At 40.6% G+C, this 19,932-nt stretch overlaps 1 protein-coding gene, 1 non-coding gene and 1 pseudogene across 16 annotated transcripts in view; 2 read left to right on the forward strand and 1 right to left on the reverse strand.

Moving 5' to 3' along the window:
* LARP4B (La ribonucleoprotein 4B) overlaps positions 1-19,932 on the forward strand; it is an 86,076-nt gene that overhangs the window by 51,091 nt on the left and 15,053 nt on the right. For all 15 annotated transcript variants that reach the window (XM_060396884.1, XM_042229720.1, XM_042229722.2 and 12 more), the window contains 3 exons: positions 14,895-14,973; positions 15,648-15,784; positions 18,546-18,649. In XM_060396884.1, coding sequence (XP_060252867.1) covers positions 14,895-14,973; positions 15,648-15,784; positions 18,546-18,649 — 320 coding nt within the window. The remainder of the gene's footprint in view (positions 1-14,894; positions 14,974-15,647; positions 15,785-18,545; positions 18,650-19,932) is intronic.
* TRNAC-GCA (transfer RNA cysteine (anticodon GCA)) lies at positions 8,689-8,760 on the forward strand. The gene has a single exon. It is a non-coding gene; the product is annotated as a tRNA-Cys (tRNA).
* LOC105616711 (small ribosomal subunit protein eS12-like) lies at positions 9,185-9,598 on the reverse strand (annotated as a pseudogene).

Genomic DNA, 19,932 nt, shown 5'->3' on the forward strand with positions numbered 1-19,932 from the left:
TTTGGAATATCCTTGCTTTCTCTGTAAGCTTTATTTTCCTTAGCTTGAAGCAGTATTCAGATCATTCTAGAACTGACTCGCTGATTCTTCCAGTTGGACTTGCTGGGTAGAAACCATCTCCAGTCATGGCAGAGTCGTGCCGGCTGCCACGGAGACCGCCTGTGCCCTTCCTCCTGCCCTGCCTCAGCCAGCCACTCATCTGCTTTCTGTCAGTGCACTTTAGTCTGGAATTGTATGTAAAGAGAGTTTTACAGTATGTGCTCTTTTTGTGAGGCTTTTTTACTTACTCGTTTTGAGATTCATTCAAGTGGTAACATTTTGGGGCCTTTACTTTTTGGACCTGGTAGTGTTCTATTCCATTACCTATCATAGTTTGTTTTTTTATTCACCTGTTGATGAATATTTGGATTGTTTTCAGTTGGGGCTCTTACAAATAAGGCTACAATGTACATTTATAAACAAGGCTTTGTGTGTACATCTGTTTTCATTCCTTTTGGGTAAATACCCAGGAATGGAATAGATGGGTCATCCGCTAGGCATTGGCTTATCTTTTTAAGAAATGGTAGAGCCGTGTTCCATAGCTGTCTCCTTGCACCCCCACTTGCAGTGGTCACAGCTTCTGCTGCTCCACACATTGCTGGCACTTGATACCATCAGTCTTTTTAATGTTAACCATTCCAGAAGTTTGGTAGTAGAATCTTCCTGTGGATTTACTTCACTTTTCCCTAGTGACTAATGGTGTCAAACATCTTTTCAAGTGTGTATGTTTCTTCAGTGAAGGGTCTGTTCAAGTCTTTTGCCTATTTTCTTAATTGGATTGATTTATTATTGAGTTGAGAGTTCCTTGGACAGAAGTCTTTATCAATATGTAACTTGAAATACATCTTTCCAGTCTGTGTGTGGCTTGTCTTTTTGTTCTCCTAATAGTATCTTTTGAAAAGTAAAAGTTTAAAACCTTTTATATTGTCGAGTTATGGACCTTGCTTTTCGTGTTATTCCTACAAAATTTTAATCCAGGGTCACAAATGTTTTCTGTTGTTTAAGTTGTATTTTTTTTTTTTTTAATTTAAGATTTATTTTTGGCTGCACCAGCTGTTCATCGCTGTGCACAGGCTTTCTCTAGTTGGGGCGAGTGGGAGCTGCACTTGGTTGTGGCATGGACTTTCCCCTGGTGGGGTGGACCTCAGTAGTTGCAGCACTCAGGCTCAGTCAGAGCTGCTCTTGGTTGCTGTACGTGGACTTTTCTCTAGGGGCGTGGACTTCAGTAGCTGCAGCATTTCAGGCTCAGTAGTTACCGCCTGAGGGCTTAGTTGCTGTGCAGCGTGTGGGATCTTGCCAGACCTAGATCAAACCCATGTCCCTTGCATTGGCAGGCAGATTCTTAACCACTGTACCACTGGGAAAGTAACAGTTACGTGGTTTTACATTTTTTAGGTCTGTGGTCCATTTTTAATTAATTTTTGTATGTGGTGTGAGGTGTGAAGCAGAGTTCTTCCCCTCCCCCCAGCACATGTATTAATAGATACACAGTTGTTCCAGTAACATTTGTCAGACAGACTCTCCTGCCCTTCCCCACTGCACTGCCTTTGTCAGAATCATTTGTCCCTGAGTATGTGGGTTTGTCCCTGGACTGTCTCTTCTTCATCAGTCTGTTTGGACAACAAAACCACACTGTTTTAATCACTGTAAATAATTCTTTTAAAAGCAGGTAGTATTGTTTAGCCTTCCAATTTTGTTCTTTTTCAGACTTATTTTGGCTGATCTAGGTCCTTTCCATTTCCATGCACATTCAGCTAACCTGATCAATTTCCGTAGCGTGCTGAGATTTTTATTGGAATTTCATTGACTCTGTAGATGAGTTGGAGAAGATTGACATCTTGGCTTGCTGTCCATGATGTGGTATATGTCTGCTTGTTCAGATCTTTAGTCTCTCTTGACTGTATTTTTCCCTGTATGTTTCAGTTTTCAGTCCTCTGGCTTTTCGCATCTTCCGTTCAGTTTATCATTAAGTATTTCATATTTTTTGGTGCTATTGTAAAAGTGTGTGTTAGTCACTTAGTTGTGTCTGATTCTTTGTGACCCCATGGACTATAACCTACCAGGCTCCTTGGTCCATGGAAGTCTCCAGGCAAGAATACTATTATAAGTGGTTCTTAAAAATTCAATCTGCAACTATTTGTTACTAATAGATAGAAATATATTAACTTTTATAAATTGATATCATACCCTGAACACTTATTAAGCTCACATATTAGTTTTAGAAACTTACTTTGTAGAATTCATTGGATGTTCTACATGGACTGGTGTTATCTGAATAAATCCAGTTTTATTTCCTATCCAGTCTAGTTCCTTTTATTCCTTTATCTTGCCTCATTGCACTGAAAGAATTTTCATTACAGAGGTGAACAGATGTGGTAAGAGCAAATGTCTGACTGATGGGGGGCGGGGGTGGGCATTGTCTTTTGCCATTAAGTACAGTGGTGCTCTTGGTTTTGTGTTTGTGGCCTTTGCTGGGCAGACCAGATCCCCTTCTGTTATACGGTCTGCTGAGAGTTTTAAGGAGGAACAGTTAAAGAGGAATTTGTCATGCTTTTTCTTCATCTGTGGCAATGATTGTATTATTTTTTTTTTGTATTGATTGTATTTTGTGTGTGTGTTAAGATTAATTACATTGATTTTTAAAAAATGTTTAACCAACCTTAAATTCCTGGGGTATGCCTTACTGCGTCAGGATGTAATACATTTCTCATATATTATTGGATTGGATTGGCCATAATTCTGCTTAGAATTTGTATGCCTGCGTTCATGAGGGATGTTGGTCTGTAGTTTTATTTTGATGTTTTCCCTCCTACTGAATTTTTGGGAAGAGTTTATTTCTTCCTTAAGTGAAAAATGAAGCCATCCGAATGTAGAATATTGATTGTGGGAAAATTGTCAGCTACAGTTTGTTTGGTTTTTTATATAGGGCTACCCAGGTTTATTTCTTCTTGAGAGAGCTTTGGTTTCTTCTGTCTTTACTTACATATTTTGTCCATTTCATCTAAATTGTCCAAGTTATTGCATAGAATTGCTCACAGTACTCTTATTTATCCTTTCAGTATCTACAAAACTTGTTGTCATGTCATAGCAGTCATTCCTGTTGTTGGTAATTCCTGTCTCCTCTCCCCCTCTCCCCGTAGTCAGTCTGGGTAGACGTTTGTCAATTTTATTCATCTTAAAGAACCAGTATTTGGATAATAAGTCAGATCCTGTAGTCTCTGCCTTTAATTTAGGCATTTAGAATGTTAACCTTTACTATGATAATTAATATGGTTAGATTTGAGTCTCTCACCTTGCTATTTGTTTGAGAATAGCTTTCGACTTACAGGAAAATAGAGCAGATAGAGTACAGAGAGTTCCCATAGACCCAGCATTCGTTTTCTCCTGTTAACATCTTATATTCATATGATGCATTTGCCGCAGTTCCTGAACCAGGATTGGTACGTTTCACCTATTGACATTTTTCTGTCCCAGGACATCATGTTACATGTAGTGAGTGACTTGTGTTCTTAGGCTCTCTTGCCTGTAACAGCTTCTCAGACGTTACTTGTATTTGATGACCTTGATAATTTTGAGGAGTACTGCTCAGTTATTTTGCATGATACTGGAAAATATGTGTGATGTTTTTCTCATCATGGTGGGTTTGAGGGAAGGAATACCACAGAATTCAAGAGCCGTTTTCATCCCGTCACATTAAGAGTACATACTGCCAGTATGATTTATTGCTGCTGTTGTTGACCGTGACCAGCTGGCTGAAGTAGGTTTATTATTAGCTTTCTCAACTATGAAGTTACTCTTTTTTTTCCCTCTACATGTGGTCCTGTCACTGTGCCAGCCTACACTTCAGGAGTGTCCATGAGGTGTTCATGAGGGCAGAGCAGGAGGCATGAGCTCCTTCCTTCCTTTTACGTGATCCTTCCCTGGCCTCAGGGAGTCCTTGTGCCTGTGCTATGCAGGGAACATGCACCTGCCTCCAGGGGTCCCTTGCACCTCTGGGTACCCTCCTGGTGTGCTCTGTCCCTGCATTGTCCCACACCCTGGACTCAGGGACCCTCGGGCTTCTGTCTGCTCCCTGAGCCCAGGCCATCCTTGTGTCTCTTTCAGGAGTTAATGCTCTACATCTAGAAAACTGGTTTGTTTGTTTTTTTAATAAAAAAGATATTTAAAACCCACCACGTGCCAGATGTACTTGGGACTCATTTCATACGATTGGTGAAAGCTCCTGCTCTCTGGGTGCTTACATCCATTCAGGCAGAGACAGACTGTCGTCATACACAGAATATACTTATGTTCACATTATATAAAGTGAGAGGGTGATGCACACCATAGAGAAGACAGGTCATGATAAGTAAAGTGGTGGGAGGTTACAGGTTTTTTTCCTTTTTATTTAGGTGTATTTGACAAGGAAATGTTAATTATACTTACAGTGTAGAGCAACGTGATGGTTTAATAGCCATCACCTCACATACTTTTTTTTCCCATTGGAATGCTGAGAACACTTAAGATCTACTGTCTTAGCAAAGTTCAAGTATAGAGTACAGCATTATTAACTGTAGTCACCATGCTGTACAGTAGATCCCAGAGCTGATACCTTAGAACTGAATGTTTGTATTCTTAAACCAGCATCTTTCCGTTTCCTGCCTCCAACCCCTGGCAGCCGTGGCTCTATGCTCTGGTACTCTGTGTTCACAGCTTTTTTAGATTCCTCATGTAAGTGGCATCGTGTAGTTTTGGGGGGTTCTTTCTGACTTACTTCACTTAGCACGGTAGTCTCTAGATTCATCCATGTTGTTGTATATGGCAGGGTTTCTTGTGGAATCATATTACACTGTGTATATATTGTGTGTGTATACTTGTTCAGTCACTAAATAGTGTCTGACTCTTTTGTGATCCCATAGGCGCCTGCCTCTAGGGGTTTCCCACGCCTCTGGGCACCCTCCTGGTATGCTTTGTCCCTGCATTGTTCCACACCCTGGGCTATATATAGATACACACACACACAGACACATTTTTAATCCATTCATCCATTGATAGACATGTGGGAGGTTTCCATGTCTTGGGTGTTATAAATAAACCTTGCGAACATGGAGGTGCAGGCAGATCTTTGAGACTTTGAGTTCCTTTCTTTTATGTGTATGCCTAGTAATGGATCATGCGGTTGTGCTATTTTAATTTTATGAAGAACCTCCACACTTTTCCATGGTGGCTGTGCCAGTTTACGTCCCCACCAGTAATACACGGGCCGGGGGATGGGGTGGTGCTCCCTTTTCTTGACATCCTTCCCACACCTGTTATTTGTTACCTTTTTTTTGGATAACGACAGTTACGACAGGTGAGCAGTGATCCTCATTTTGGTTTTTGACTTGTGGTCCCCTAATGATGAGATACGTTGAACATCTTTTCATGTGCTGCTTGGCTCTCTGTATGTCTTCTTTGAAAAACTCTGTTTAAGTCCTTTACCCATTTTTTCTTTTAATCATAGGTGGTTTTTTGTGGTTTTTTTTGCTACTGAGTTATATGAGTTCCTTATGTATTTTGAATATTAGCCCCTCATCAGGTACATGATTTGTCAATATTTTCTCCTGTTCAGTAGGTTGTTTTTTTCATTTTGTTGATTGTATCCTTTACTGTACAAAAACGTTTTTTTTTGAAATTTTTTTATTGAAGGATAATTGCTTTACAGGATTTTGTTGTTTTCTGTCAAAGCTCAACATGAATCAGCCATCAGTCAGTTCAGTTCAGTCACTTAGTCACGTCTGACTCTTTGCCACCCCATGAATCGTAGCACGCCAGGCCTCCCTGTCCATCACCAACTCCCGGAGTTTACCCAAACTCATGTTCATCGAGTTGGTTATGCCATCCAGCCATCTCATCCTCTGTCGTCCCCTTCTCCTCCTGCCCCCAATCCCTCCCAGCTCAGGGTCTTTTCCAATGAGTCAACTCTTCGCATCAGGTGGCCAGAGTATTGGAGTTTCAGCTTCCGTGTCAGTCCTTCCAATGAACACCCAGGACTGATCTCCTTCAGAATGGACTGGTTGGATCTCCTTGCAGTCCAAGGGACTCTCAAGAGTCTTCTCCAACACCACAGTTCAGAAGCATAGGTATACATATATATCCCCTCCTTTTTGAACCTTCCTCCCATCTACCCATCCTACCCCTCTAGATTGATACAGGACCCCTGTTTGAGTTTCCTGAGCTATACAGCAAATTCCCAATTGGCTATTTGTTTTACATATGGTAATGTAAGTTTCCATGTTACTCATTCCATCCATCTCACCCTCTCTTCCCCTCTCCCCATGTCCATAAGTCTATTCTCTATGTCTGTTTATCCATTGCTGCCCAATAAATAAATTCTTCAGTACCATTTTTCTAGATTCCGTGTATATGCATTAGAATACAATATTTATCTTTCTCTTTCTGACTCACTTCACTCTCTATAATAGGTTCTAGGTTCATCCACCTCATCAGAACTGACTCAAATGCAATCCTTTTTATGGCTGAGTAATATTCCATTGTGTATATGTACCCCAACTTCTTTATCCATTCATCTGTCGATGGACATCTAGGTTGCTTCCATGTTCTAGCTATTGCAAATAGTGCTGCAGTGAACAATGGTATGCATGTGTCTTTTTCAATTTTGGTTTCCTCAGGTATATGCCTAGGAGTGGGATTGCTGGATCATACACTGGTTTTATTCCTAGTTTTTTCAGGAATCTCCATACCGTCTTCCATAGTGGGTATATCAGTTTACATTCCCACCAACAGTGCAACAGCGTTCCCTTTTCTCCATACCCTCTCCAGTATTTATTGTGTGTAGACTTTTTGATGATGGCCATTCTGACCGGTGTGAGGTGGTATCTCATTGTGGTTTTGTTTTGTAGTTCTCCAGTAATGAGTGATGTTGAGCATCTTTTCATGTGTTTGTTAGCCATCTGTTTGTCTTCTTTGGAGAAATGCCTGTTTAAGTCTTTTCCCACTTTATGATTGAGTTGTTTGTTTTTTTGGCATTGAGTTGTTTGTGCTGCTTTTATATTTTGGAAATTAATCTTTTGTCAGTTGTTTAATTTGTTATTATTTTCTCCCATTCTGAGGGTTGTCTTTTTGCCTTGCTTATAGTTTCCTTTGCCGTGCAAAAGCTATTAAATTTAATCAGGTCCCACTTGTTTACTTGTTTTTTTTTTTTTCATGTTACTCTAGGACATAGGTTATAGAGGATCTTGCTTTGATTTATGTCATTGAGTGTTCTGCCTGTGTTTTCCTCTGAGTTTTATATTTCTGGTCTTACATTTAGGTCTTTAATCCATTTTGAGTTTATCTTTGTATGGTGTTAGGAAGTGTTGTAATATCATTCTTTTACATGTAGCTGTCCAGTTTTCCCAGCACCATTTATCGAAGAGGCTATCTTTGCCCCATTGTATATTCTTGCCTCCTTTGTCAAAAATAAGGTACCCAGAAGTACATGAGTTTGTTTCTGGGTTTTCTACCTTGTTCCCTTGGTCTATATTTCTGTTTTTGTGCCAGTACCATACTATCTTAATGTCTGTAGCTTTGTAGGATAATCTAAAGTCAGGAAGGTTGATTCCTCCAGCTCCATTCTTCTTTTTCAAGACTGCTTTTGCTATTTGGGGTCTTTTGTGTTTCCATATGAATTTTGAAATTTTATGTTCTAGTTCTGTGAAAAATGCCATTGCTAATTTGATAGGCATTGCATTGAATCTGTAGATTGCATTTGATAGTATAGTCATTTTCACAATATTGATTCTTCCTACCCAAGAACATGGAAAAATCTCTCCATCTGTGTATGTTGTCTTTGATTTATTTCATTAGTGTCTTATCATTTTCTGTGTATAGTTGTTTTGTCTCAGGTAAGTTTATTCCTAGATATTTAATTCTTTTTGTTGCAATGGTGAATGGGATTAATTCCTTAGTTTCTCTTTCTGATTTTTCATGTTGTATATAGAAATGCAAATGATTTCTGTGTATTGATTTTGTATCTTGTAACTTTGCTAAATTCACTAATAATTAGCTCTAGCAATTTTCTGATAGTGTCTTTAGGGTTTCATAGGTACAGTATCATGTCATCTGCAAATAGAACTTTACTTCTTCATTTCTAGTAATTTTCTGATAGTATCTTTAGGGTTTCCTAGGTACAGTATCTGGAGAAGGCAATGGCACCCCACTCCAGTACTCTTGCCTGGAAAATCCCATGGATGGAGGAGCCTGGTAGGCTGCAGTCCATGGGGTTGTGAAGAGTCGGACATGACTGAGCGACTTCACTTTCACTTTTCACTTTCATGCATTGGAGAAGGAAATGGCAACCCACTCCAGTGTTCTTGCCTGGAGAATCCCAGGGACGGTGGAGCCTGGTGAGCTGCCGTCTGTGGGGTCGCACAGAGTCAGACACGACTGAAACGACTTAGCAGCAGCAGCAGGTACAGTATCGTGTCATCTGCAAACAGTGCGAGCTTTACTTCTTTTCCGATCTGGATTTCATTTCTTTTTCTTCTTTGATTGCAGTAGCTAGGATTTCAAGAACTGTGTTGAATAATAGTGGTGAAAGTGGACACCCTTGTCTTGTTCCTGATCTTGAGGGAATCCTTTCAGTTTTTCACTATTGAAAATAATGTTTGCTGTAGGCTTATCAGAGCTTCCCTGGTGGCTCAGATGGTAAAGCGTCTGCTTGCAATGCAGGAGACCCAGGTTCGATCCCTGGGTTGGGAAGATCTCCTGGAGAAGGAAATGGCAACCCACTCCAGTACTCTTGCCGGGAGAATCCCACAGACGGAGGGACCTGGTAGGCTACAGTCCACGGGGTCGCAAAGAGTCGGACATGACTGAGCGAGTGCTTTGCCTTTTTTGCCTTTTGTAGGCTTATCATGTATGGCTTTTGTTATGTTGAGGTGGGTTCCTTCTATGCCCATTTTTTGAAGAGTTTTAATCATCAATGAGTGCTGAATTTTGTCAAAGGCTTTTTTTCTGCATCTGTTGAGATTATCATATGATTTTTATCTTTCAGTTTTTAACATGGTGTATCACATTGATTGATTTGCATGTACTAAAGAATCCTTGCATTCCTGGAATAAACCAAACTTGATCATGGTGTATGAGCTTCCCCACCCCCCCCCCAAGAACTCAGTGTTTTATTTCACCATTTCTTGCATTTGAAGTACTCCTTGATGACATCCTTGGCCTGGGACTCTTTGCCATAGTCCTTAACCACCACACAACTTCAACCAACTACTTCATGGGGTTTTCCCTCTCTGTCAGTTTTACAGAGGCCTACCCATTCCCCTAGTTTCTTGTTGTTATCAACGTTAATCAGGTTGATTTGATGCTTAACACAAAGGACCTCCACCAGCTTGAAATACATAGGCTCATCACAGTTGGATGTAAGCACACGTAGATGGGCTTGACGCTTGTTTAAGGCTTTGGCAACTTTGTTAATTCCACATGCTAAGCCATAGTGGATGAGGGCGGTGTTCAGCACCTCTTGCAGAGCAGTATTAATGTCCGTTACACCTCCAGCAGCAGTGCCTTCCTCGGCCATGGCGGTGGGTTATAGGTGGAGCCGAATCATTAATGCACCCAAACCTCCCCCTCTGCGTGGCTCCATGGCAGCAGGGAAAGAGCGAGCTTTTTAATGTGTTACTGAATTCTGTTTGCTAAAAGTTTGTTGAGGATTTTTGCATCCATGTTCATCAGTGATATTGGTCTGTAGTTTTATTTTTTTGTGCTGTGTTTGTCTGGTCTTGGTATCAGGGTGATGGTGGCCTTGTAGAATGAGATTGAAAGTGTTCCTTCCTCTGCAGTTTTTTGAAAGAGTTTTAGAAGGATAGGCATTAGATCTCTAAATGTTTGATAGAATTCTCCTGTGAAGCCATCTGGTCCTGGGCTTTTGTTTTTTGGGATATTTTTTTATCACAGCTTCAATTTCAGTGGTTGTAATTGGGTTGTTTGTAATTTCTATTTCTTCCTGGTTTAGTCTTGGGAGATTGAACTTTTCTAAGAATCTGTCTGTTTCTTCCAGGTTATCCATTTTATTGCCATATGGTTGTTCATAATAGTCTCTTACAGTCCTTTGTATTTCTGCATTGTCTGTTGTGACTTCTTTTCCATTTCTAATTTTGTTGATTTGATCCTTCTCTCTTTTCTTCTTGATGAGTCTGGCTAAAGGCTTGTCAGTTTTGTTTATGTTCTCAAAGAACCAGCTTTTAGTTTTATTAACCTTTACTGTTGTTTCTTTCATTTCTTTTTCATTCATTTCTATTTGAATCTTTTGATTTCTTTCCTTCTACTAACTTTGGTTGCTTTTTTTTCTTTTTCCAGTTGTTTTAGGTGTAAAGTTAGGTTGTCATTTGATGTTTTTCTTGTTTCTTGAGGTGGGATTGTAATGCTATAAACTTCCTTCTTAGAGCTGCTTTCACTGTATCCCATAGGTTTTGAGGTGTCATGTTTTCATTGTCATTTGTTTCTAGAAATTTTTTTATTTCCCTTTTGATTTCTTCAGTAACCTGTTGGTTATTTAGAAATGTGTTGTTTAATCTCTGTGTGTTTGTGTATCTTACAGTTTTTTCTTGTAATTGATATCTAGTCTCATAGCATTGTGATCAGAGAAGATGTTTGTTACAATTTCAGTTTTCTTAAATTTACTGAGGTTTGATTTGTGACCCAGTATGTGATCTATCCTGGAATATGTTCCATGTGCAGTTGAGAAGATGATGTATTCTTTTGCATTTGGATGGAATGTCCTGAAGATATCAATAAAATCCATCTCATCTAATGTATCGTTTAAGACTTGTGTTTCATTCTTAATATTCTCTTTTGACTATCTGTCCATTAGTGTGAGTGGGGTGTTAAAGTCTCCTACTCTTATTGTGTTACTGTCAATTTCTCCTTTCATGTCTGTTAGTGTTTGTCTTATGTGTTGAGGTGCTCCTGTGTTGGGTGCATAGATATTGCACCCAAGAGGGTTTCTTCCTCTTGGATTGATCCCTTGATCATTATGTGGTGTCCTTCCTTATCTCTTGTAATCTTCATTTGAAGGTCTGTTTTGTCTGATATGAGGATTACTACTCCAGCTTTCTTTTGCTTCCCATTTGCATGGAATATATTTTTCCATCCACTCACTTTCAGTCTGTATGTTTCTTTAGGTCTGAAGTGGGTTTCTTGTAGACAGCATATATATGGGTTTTGTTTTGGTATCCATTCAGCCAATCTGTGTCTTTTGGTTGGAGCATTTAATCCACTTACATTTAAAGTAATTATTGATAGATAATTTCCTATTGCCATTTTCTTAATTGTTTGGGGTTGATTTTGTAGATCATTTTTCTTCTCTTGTGTTTTTTGTCTATAGAAGTCCCTTTAACATTTGTTGTAAAGGTGGTTTGGTGGTACTGAATTATTTTTTAACTTTCGCTTGTCTGAAAAACTTTTCATTTCTTAATCAATTTTGAATGAGATCCTTGCCTGGGTACTGTAATCTTGGTTGTAGATTTTTCCTTTCAGTCCTTTAAATATATCCTGCCATTCTTTTCTGGCCTGCAGAGATTCTGCTGAAAGATCAGCTGTTAAGTGTACAGGGTTTCCCTTGTATGTTGCTTGTTGCTTCTCCCTTGCTGCTTTTAATATTCTTTCTTTGTGTTTAGTCTTTGTTAGTTTGATTAGTATGTGTCTTGGCATGTTTCTCCTTGGATTTATCCTGTATGGGACTCTTTGTGCCTCTTGGACTTGATTGACTATTTCCTTTTCCATGTTGGGGAAATTTTCAACTATAATCTCTTCAAAAATGTTCTCATACTCTTTCTTTTTCTCTTCTTCTTCTGGGTCCCCTATAATTCGAATGTTGGTGTGTTTGATATTGTCTGAGAGGTCTCTGAGACTATCCTTAATTCTTTTCATTCTTTTTACTTTATTCTGCTCTTCAGAAGTTATTTCCACCATTTTATCTTCCAGCTCACTGATTCGTTCTTCTGTTTCAGATATTCTGCTATTGATTCCTTCTAGAATATTTTTAATTTCAGTAATTGTGTTGTTTGTATGTTTATTCTTTAATTCTTCTGGGTCTTTGTTAATTGATTCTTGCATTTCCTCCGTTCGGTTTTCAAGGTTTTTGATCATCTTTACTATCATTATTCTGAATTCTTTTTCAGGTCGTTTGCCTATTTCTTCTTCATTTATTTGGACTTCTGTGCTTCTAGTTTGTTCCTTCATTTGTGTGGTATTTCTCTGCCTTTTCATTATTATTATTATTTTTTAACTTACTGTGTTTGAGGTCTCCTTTTCCCAGGCTTGAAGGTTGAATTTTTTCTTCCTTTTGGTTTCTGCCCTTGTAAGGTTGGTCCAGTGGTTTGTGTCAGCTTCATATAGGGTGAGACTTGTGCTGAGTGTTTGTTTGTTTCTCCTCTGATGAGCAATGCTGAGTGAGGTGGTAATCCTGTCTGCTGCTGATTGAGATTGTACTTTTGTTTGTTGGTTAGATGAGGAGTCCTGCACAGGGTTCTACTGGTGGTTGGGTGATGCCAGGTCTTGTATTCAGGTGGTTTTCTTTGTGTGAGTTCTCTCTATTTGATACTCTCTGGGGTTAGTTCTCTGATAGTCTAGAGTCTTGGAGTCAGTGCTCGCACTCCAAAGGCTCAGGGCTTGATAGTGAGTTTTGCGTGGTTCTGTTTATTCTTTTCCTCTGGTCAGGTTTTCCTGTCCACTCTCAGCCTGTGTTCTGCATGCACTTCTGTGTCTGAAGGTGCATTCCTGATGTATCCGTGGAGAGAGATGTACTCCACGTCCACCTACTTGTCTGCCATCTTGTTCTCCTGTACAAAACCTTTTTAATGGAATGTAGTCCCCATGTTTATTATTGCTTTTGTTGCCTGTGCTTTGGGTGTTATATCCAAAAAGATTGTTGCCAAGTCTGATGGCTAGGACATTTTTTTTACATTGGGTGTTTCTTTTTTTTTTTTTTTTTAGTTATACAGTTTCAGCTCTTATATGTAAGTCTTTAATTCATTTTGAGTTGGTTTTTGTATATGAGGTAAGATAAGGGTTTCATTAATTCTCTTGCATGTGGCTGTCAGTTTTCCCAACATTATTTATTGAAGAAATTGTCCTTTCCCCTTAAGTATTCTTGGCAGCGTTGTTGAAGATCAGCTGGTCACATACATGTGGGTTTATCTCTGGGTTATCAGTTCTATTCCATTGGTCTGTATGTCTATTTTATGCCAGTAGCATACTTTTTTGATAACTATAGCTTTTCAAAGTACTTTGGAGTCAGGAAGTGTGATGCTTCCAGCTTTGTGCTTCTTACTCAAGATTTATTTTGCTAGTCAGAGTTTTTTGGTTCCATGCAAATTCTAGGGTTGTTTGATGTACTTATGCAAAAAATGCCATTGGAATTTTGATAAGGATTGATTGCACTGAATCTGTAGATTGCTTGGAATATTTTTACATGGAGATTTTCACAGTATTCTTCTAACCCAAGAACATGGGGATATGTTTTCATTTATTTGTCTTTAATTTCTTTCATCAGTAGCTTCAGGTTTCCAGCTTACAGATCTTTCTCCTTTTGGTTAGATTTGTTCCTGGGTTTTTAATTCTTTCACTTGCAGTTGTGAGTGGGATTGTTTTAGTTTCTTCTTTGGATAGTTTGTTGTTAGTGTACAGAAATACTGCTGGTTGTGTATCACAAGTCAGGTAGGCTTTCTTCGTTATTCTTCATTCTTTTTCCTTTGTATTCCTCTAGCTGACTAATTTCACATGACCTGTTTTCGAGCTTGTTGATTATTCCTTCTGCCTTGAGTCTGCTTGTGCCCTGTGCTTTTCTCCTTTGTGTCCGATTCTGTTTACTGTCTACTTGTTTGGCTATTGATTGCCTCCTTCCAAGAGCAGATACTGCCTCTCTGAGGCTGAGTAAGCAGCTCTGTTGGGGCTTCCCAGGTGGCTCAGTGATAAAGAACCCACCTGCCAGTGCAGGAGATACAGGAGACATGGGTTTGATCCCTGGGTTAGAAAGATCCCCTGGAGAAAAGCATGACAACCCACTCCAGTATTCTTGTCTGGAGAATCCAATGGACAGAGGAGCCTGGCGGGCTACAGTTCACAGAGTCACAAAGATCAGACATGAGTGAGCACACAGCACACACACAGGCAGCTCTGCAGCAGTGCCCGGCATGCAGGAGGTATCTCAGGAGGCAGTGCTATCCGTTCAGTGTGGACTTGAACATGTGTGCATGAGAGCCCTGTCTGGATGAAGGGATGGAATGTGACTGCGGCTTCAAGGCCTATTTCTAATTTTCAGTCTCATTAGGTCCATTAGTTTTGTTTGTTTTGGTTTGGTTTTTTCCTGGTGGGAGATAGATTTTATTGAAGCTCTTTATATAGAACACTTACTGTCTCTTTGTCATTAGTGTTTCCACTTTGTCTTTGATTTTGATGGTCTTTAACTTTGACATTTAAAATGCAAGTGTCTCTTGTTAGAAAATCCTGCATGTATTGTTATTATGCCATGCAAATATATATAGTTGTGTCTAAAAACTCTTTAGTTATTTTATTTCCTTTATTATATTTTTAGCATCTTGTCTGCTTGTAGGTCACCTGAAAATCCTTTTTGAATTGAGACAAAAGCTCCTGCTAAACTTTGCTAATAAATCTTACTCCTCAGGTTATTTTTTGAAACTGTTTTTGTTTAGGGGGTAAGGGATTTTTTGTTTCCTTCTGTTTGCCTATATGATTTCCTTGTAAAATAATTTTTTTATATTTGCTGTTATGTAGGTAAATTACTATGTATATTGAAACCATTAAAATTGCTATACTGAATCAAGTGCTTGGTGAACTTAAGCCAGTTTTCCTTTGCCTTTATGTAGGAGGGAATGAATCTCAACCAGAAAGCCAGGAAGACCCCCGGGAAGTACTTAAAAAGACATTGGAATTCTGCTTGTCTAGGTAAGGATGGTAGTGTTTTTCTAGCAGCTGGTACCTAAGGGGTTTCATGTTGTTACTCTGTATAGATGTAGTACTTTACATGTTAACATGTGTCTGTACATCCATCTGTAGGAAGTCAAGGTCTCCTATCGCCATCCCATGCCCCTGGAATCAGGCTTCGGGGGCGGGGCCGTAGGTAGCCAGTCTCACAGGTGGTGGTGAGTTGGTTACTTCCCTGCTTTTCCCAGCCTCTGCTGCAGAAGCTGGGAGGCCAGGGGTGGAGCCATAGTCTCTCTGATGGCTGTTCCACCCGAACCACAAGCACTCTGGGCACCAGCTTTTCTTGGCCTTTTCACATTTTTCTTACTTTCTCATTCTCTGGGCTGGGGTTCCTTAGTTTAAGAAGTATGTTTCTATTTTTAATAAGCTTCTCAAAACACTTTTTTTGAATAGAGATAAGCTAGAAATAATTTTTAAAGATTGACTTACGTACTGATTTTGATTGTATAAAGTGCAGTACGCTTGCTCTCTCTGCTTCCCCAGATGTCTTTGACAAAATTGACCCAAGGTCAGAGAGATGGCAAATAGCAGAGTACATCATACACACTCATTCCTCTCATGAAGCTTCCTTTTAATAAAGATGTGAAAAATTTAAAAAAAGCTGTGAACTAAGAAAGATTGTCTTCTTTCTGCAGGGAGAACCTTGCTAGTGACATGTACCTTATATCACAGATGGACAGTGACCAGTACGTGCCAATCACCACAGTAGCTAACCTGGACCACATCAAGAAGCTCAGCACCGACATGGACCTGATTGTTGAGGTGCTGAGATGTAAGTGGACTGCAGTCCAGGCTGTGTCGTCCATGGTCCAGACGGCATTTTTCTGGCCAGCGTGACACTTAGAGGCACAGCTATTCACGCTAAGGACTCGACGGCAAGTGGTGCCTTTGTCACCCTCCAGACTTTGTGACAGTCTGGTGAGGTGCATGTCACACTGGGCGTCAGTGTGCTGTGGAACCACAGCCTCAGGCGCATCCCAGGTTATGGGTGCTGAGAGTCGAACGGGCTAGCGGGAAGAGTGTGAATGAGAGGTGCAGTCAAAAGCTCTTCAGGGTGAAGGAGTGTGCATGTGAATCAGCACGCCCTGTCACAGGAGTTCTTTCCAGATTCCTGCTTCCTGCTGAATTACTGGTGATATATTATTGTGTTGTTCCTTTAACAGCAAATTGTGAATGAAGTTATTTCTTGGACATTTGGTGGTGTCAAAGGGAAGTTTCACGGTTGCTTCAGAGACCCATGGGAATTCAGGAAGGGTAGATATTTTAGGTGTGAACTTCCTGGTTCACTTTGCAGATGGAGGTTCCACAACTTTACCATTTTATTTGTTTTTAAAAGCCACTGTGCTGCTGCTGCTGCTGTTGCTAAGTCGCTTCAGTTGCGTCCGACTCTGTGCGACCCCACAGACGGCAGCCCATCAGGCTCCCCCATCCCTGGGATTCTCCAGGCAAGAACACTGGAGTGGGTTGCCATTTCCTTCTCCAATGCATGAAAGGAAAAGGGAAAATGAAGTCACTCAGTTGTGTCCGACTCCTAGCGACCCCATGGACCGCAGCCCACCAGGCTCTTCGGTCCATGGGATTTTCCAGGCGAGAGTACTGGAGTGGGTTGCCATTGCCTTCTCCTGTACTGAGGTATAGTTGACACATCGTGAACTATGTATTTAAAGAGTACGGTTGAGTCGATCATCCCGTGTGCATTGGCAAAAGCTTTACCACAGTCAGGATTACAGACACTGCTGCCTAGGGTCTCCTGGTGCCCCTGCAAGGCCTCCTTCACAGAGGTTTTCTAGCAGGTGTGTGATGGTGTCTGATTGTGGTTTTAATTTCTGTTTCTTTAGCACCTGGTGACATCGAGCCATCTTTCAGGTGCTTCATTGCTGAGGTGTCTGTTCAGATGCCTCACTTCTGTTTTCTTTTTATTTTTTTAGTTTTCTTACAGCTGAGATTTGAGGGGCATGTATATGTATGCAATTTGAGATATGTGATCTATATTTAAGTCCTTATTAGAAATATGGTTTGCAAATATATTCTCCCAGTCTGTGGCTTCTCCTTGTTCTCCTAATAGTGTCTTTTGAAAAGCAGAGTTTTGAATTTTTTATATAGCCCAGTTTATTAATTTTTTTCTTTTATGGATCTTGCTTTTGGTGTTGTACCTAAGAAATCTTTGCTTAATCCAAGGCCGCATTTCTGGGGTTTTCTCCCAGAAGTTCTTAGTTTTAGGGCTTACACTGTTAGCTCTGTGGACCATTGTCAGCTGATTTTTATGTGGTTGGTGTGGGCTCTCTACGCCCTCACATGTGCATGTGCTGCCATTCCAGTCCATTTATTAAGAAGGCTCTGCTTTCCACAGGTCACTGCCTTTGGGCCAGTTGCCAGGGTAAACTCCCTGGTGGTTTCTCTCTGGGCCGTGTGTCTGTCCTCCATCTGTCTGTCTTGATGCCATTGCTGTAGCTTATGGATGGTACTGGCTTCACTGTGTCGTCATTCTTCGAGTAGTTGTGAATCTCCAGCTTGGTCTTGGCTCTTCTAAGTGCTTGGCATTTCCATGTGATTTTCAGAAATCGACATTTTGATTTTTCAAAAGGTTCTATTGGTATTTTTTATTTGGGCTTCATAGGCTGGATTGGAAAGTATTGTCTGAGTGTTTCAGAAGAGTTTGTACTGTAGAATAGGTGTTTTTTCTTTCTTAATGTTTGATAGGATTTTCCAGAAACCTTGTGAGCCTTGAGCGTTTTTCTCTCATAGACCCTACTTCCCAGACGTGAACTTTGGTGCTAAGGAATGTTTCGATTTCATGTAGCTTGTCTAATTTATTAGCCTGAACTTTTTCATAGTATGCCCTTATCATCCTCTCAAATTAGTGAACCCATCATGAAATGATTCCACTCCTGAGGGTAGTAATGCGTGTCTGCACAGGGGTGCACAGCCCTGGGCCCTGGTTGTGATGTTGCTGTGTGGTGACCCGAGTCTGCCTGTGATAGACTCTCAACAGAGTGACTCCAGAAAACCTAACAAAAAGGAGATAAGGTAAAAGCTAGTGAAACCTGAGTTGGGCCTGTCCCCGTGCTGGCTGGCAGTGTTGACCCTTGTTTCGACGGTGGACTCTGGTCGAGGAATATCCATCACTAGAGGGGGCTAAGGGAAGAGTGTTTGGTAGCTTCTCTGAGTTCAGAATCAAGCTGTAAGGAGACAGGGGACTTATAGAAAGGAGAAAGGCTTTGTTTTGCATTGTAATGGGCTTGGGATGGTTTAAGCTGTGGAGGGCGTATGTCACAGAGTTGCCTCAATTACAGCTCCTGCAAGACTCCCCAGAGCCCCTAAATGTGACACATGAGATTGGTCTGAACCTTTCCATAGTTTATGTTTTAATTGTCACAGATTTGATGGTTTCCCCATTGTGTACAGCTTTCTTTAATGTGCCTGGGAATATGGTCTGATATGTCCTGGTGGAGATCTCCATCAGATCGCAATGGAGTGCAGATAGTGGATTTATTTTAATATCTGTGTACCTTCCGTTTCTCTTCTCTTTACAGCTTTACCTTTAGTCCAAGTGGATGAGAAGGGAGAGAAAGTAAGGCCAAATCAGAACCGTTGCATAGTGATACTACGTGAGATACCTGAGTCCACCCCTGTAGAAGTAAGTCCTTTCTCGTCAGAAAGACACTTGGATTTTTGGAGGCATGTTTTTTCCTTTGTTCTGCGGTTTTTAGGGAGATGTATCCGAAACCAAAAATCCATACTATAACGCTTTTTTGTCTCAAGACTTCACTGTACATTTTACATTAAAAAAAAATAGAGTTTATGGTAACTTTAGTATTTAGAAGTTAGAAAGAAAAAAGGTTTCAATAGTTACTCATTTTGAAGAATAGTAAACCACCAAGTTGAGACAGAGAACATGTTCATGTTGAATAACTCTCAGAGCAAGTGTTTTCACAGTGAGGGGTGCTGTGCACACCCATGTGGCTTGTACTCGAGCCAACATACCAGTATCCGTGTGTTTCTCAGTCTAATTTGGTGGTTGATTTTTTTCACTGTAAGTCATATTTTTCTATTTCTTTGTGCACCTGGCAAATTTGGGGTGGATGCAAGGTGTTTGGGGTTTTACTTTCTTGGGTACAGAGTATTTTGTATTCCTTCCTGTGCATGTTCCTGAGCTGTTTGTGACTCACTTCAGTGACTTGGACCCGTGGAAGCAGATTGGCCTCACCCTGGGCCAGTGTTTCCTGAGGGCTCCACCTGTGGTCCCGTGTGAGCTCCGTTTTCCACTCTGGCTGCTAGAGACTCTCCCTGATCCTGGAGAACTCTGGAGGGAGCGGAGGTTCTCTCCATTCCAGGTTATTGTGTCCTAAGTACAGAGCTCTGGGGGAACCCCCTGAGCTCTGTAGCTTTGTACTAGGCCTTTGCCCACCCTCCTGACACCACATCCTGGAAACCCCACCCATGAGTCAGGCACTCTTAGACCATCTGTACCTGTTCTTCTACGGAATGCTATCCCGCACAGCCCAGGGTACACTGTCTGAAAGCCATTATTTCATATATTTTATCTTTTGTTTGTAATTATCTTATGTGGGAGGGTAAATCTGGTTAGTGTCAAAAGTCCAGCTCATTTTTTGATTTCTTAAATTATCTTTCTCCCACTCTTAATTGTGTCATCATTAGCCTACTGGTATTTTCCCGTTAATTTAATTACTGGTCTCTTGGGGTTTGGGAGAGCTGTCAGTGGGTTGTGAGCTTATTTCCTGTCACAATGGGATCGTAATTCTGGAAGCTACTTCAAATGCCTCAGCCACCTGGAGAGAGAGCCCTGGACTTCGATGAGCTGGGGTTGTCTTTTCAGCGTCTGTCCTAAGAACAGGCCTCATGTTTCTTTAGTGAAGACCAACGGTGCACAGTTGAGAATTAATTTCTAACTTCTCTGTT

This window comes from Ovis aries, chromosome 13, assembly GCF_016772045.2.
Source record: "Ovis aries strain OAR_USU_Benz2616 breed Rambouillet chromosome 13, ARS-UI_Ramb_v3.0, whole genome shotgun sequence".
NCBI classification, from domain to species: domain Eukaryota; kingdom Metazoa; phylum Chordata; class Mammalia; order Artiodactyla; family Bovidae; genus Ovis; species Ovis aries.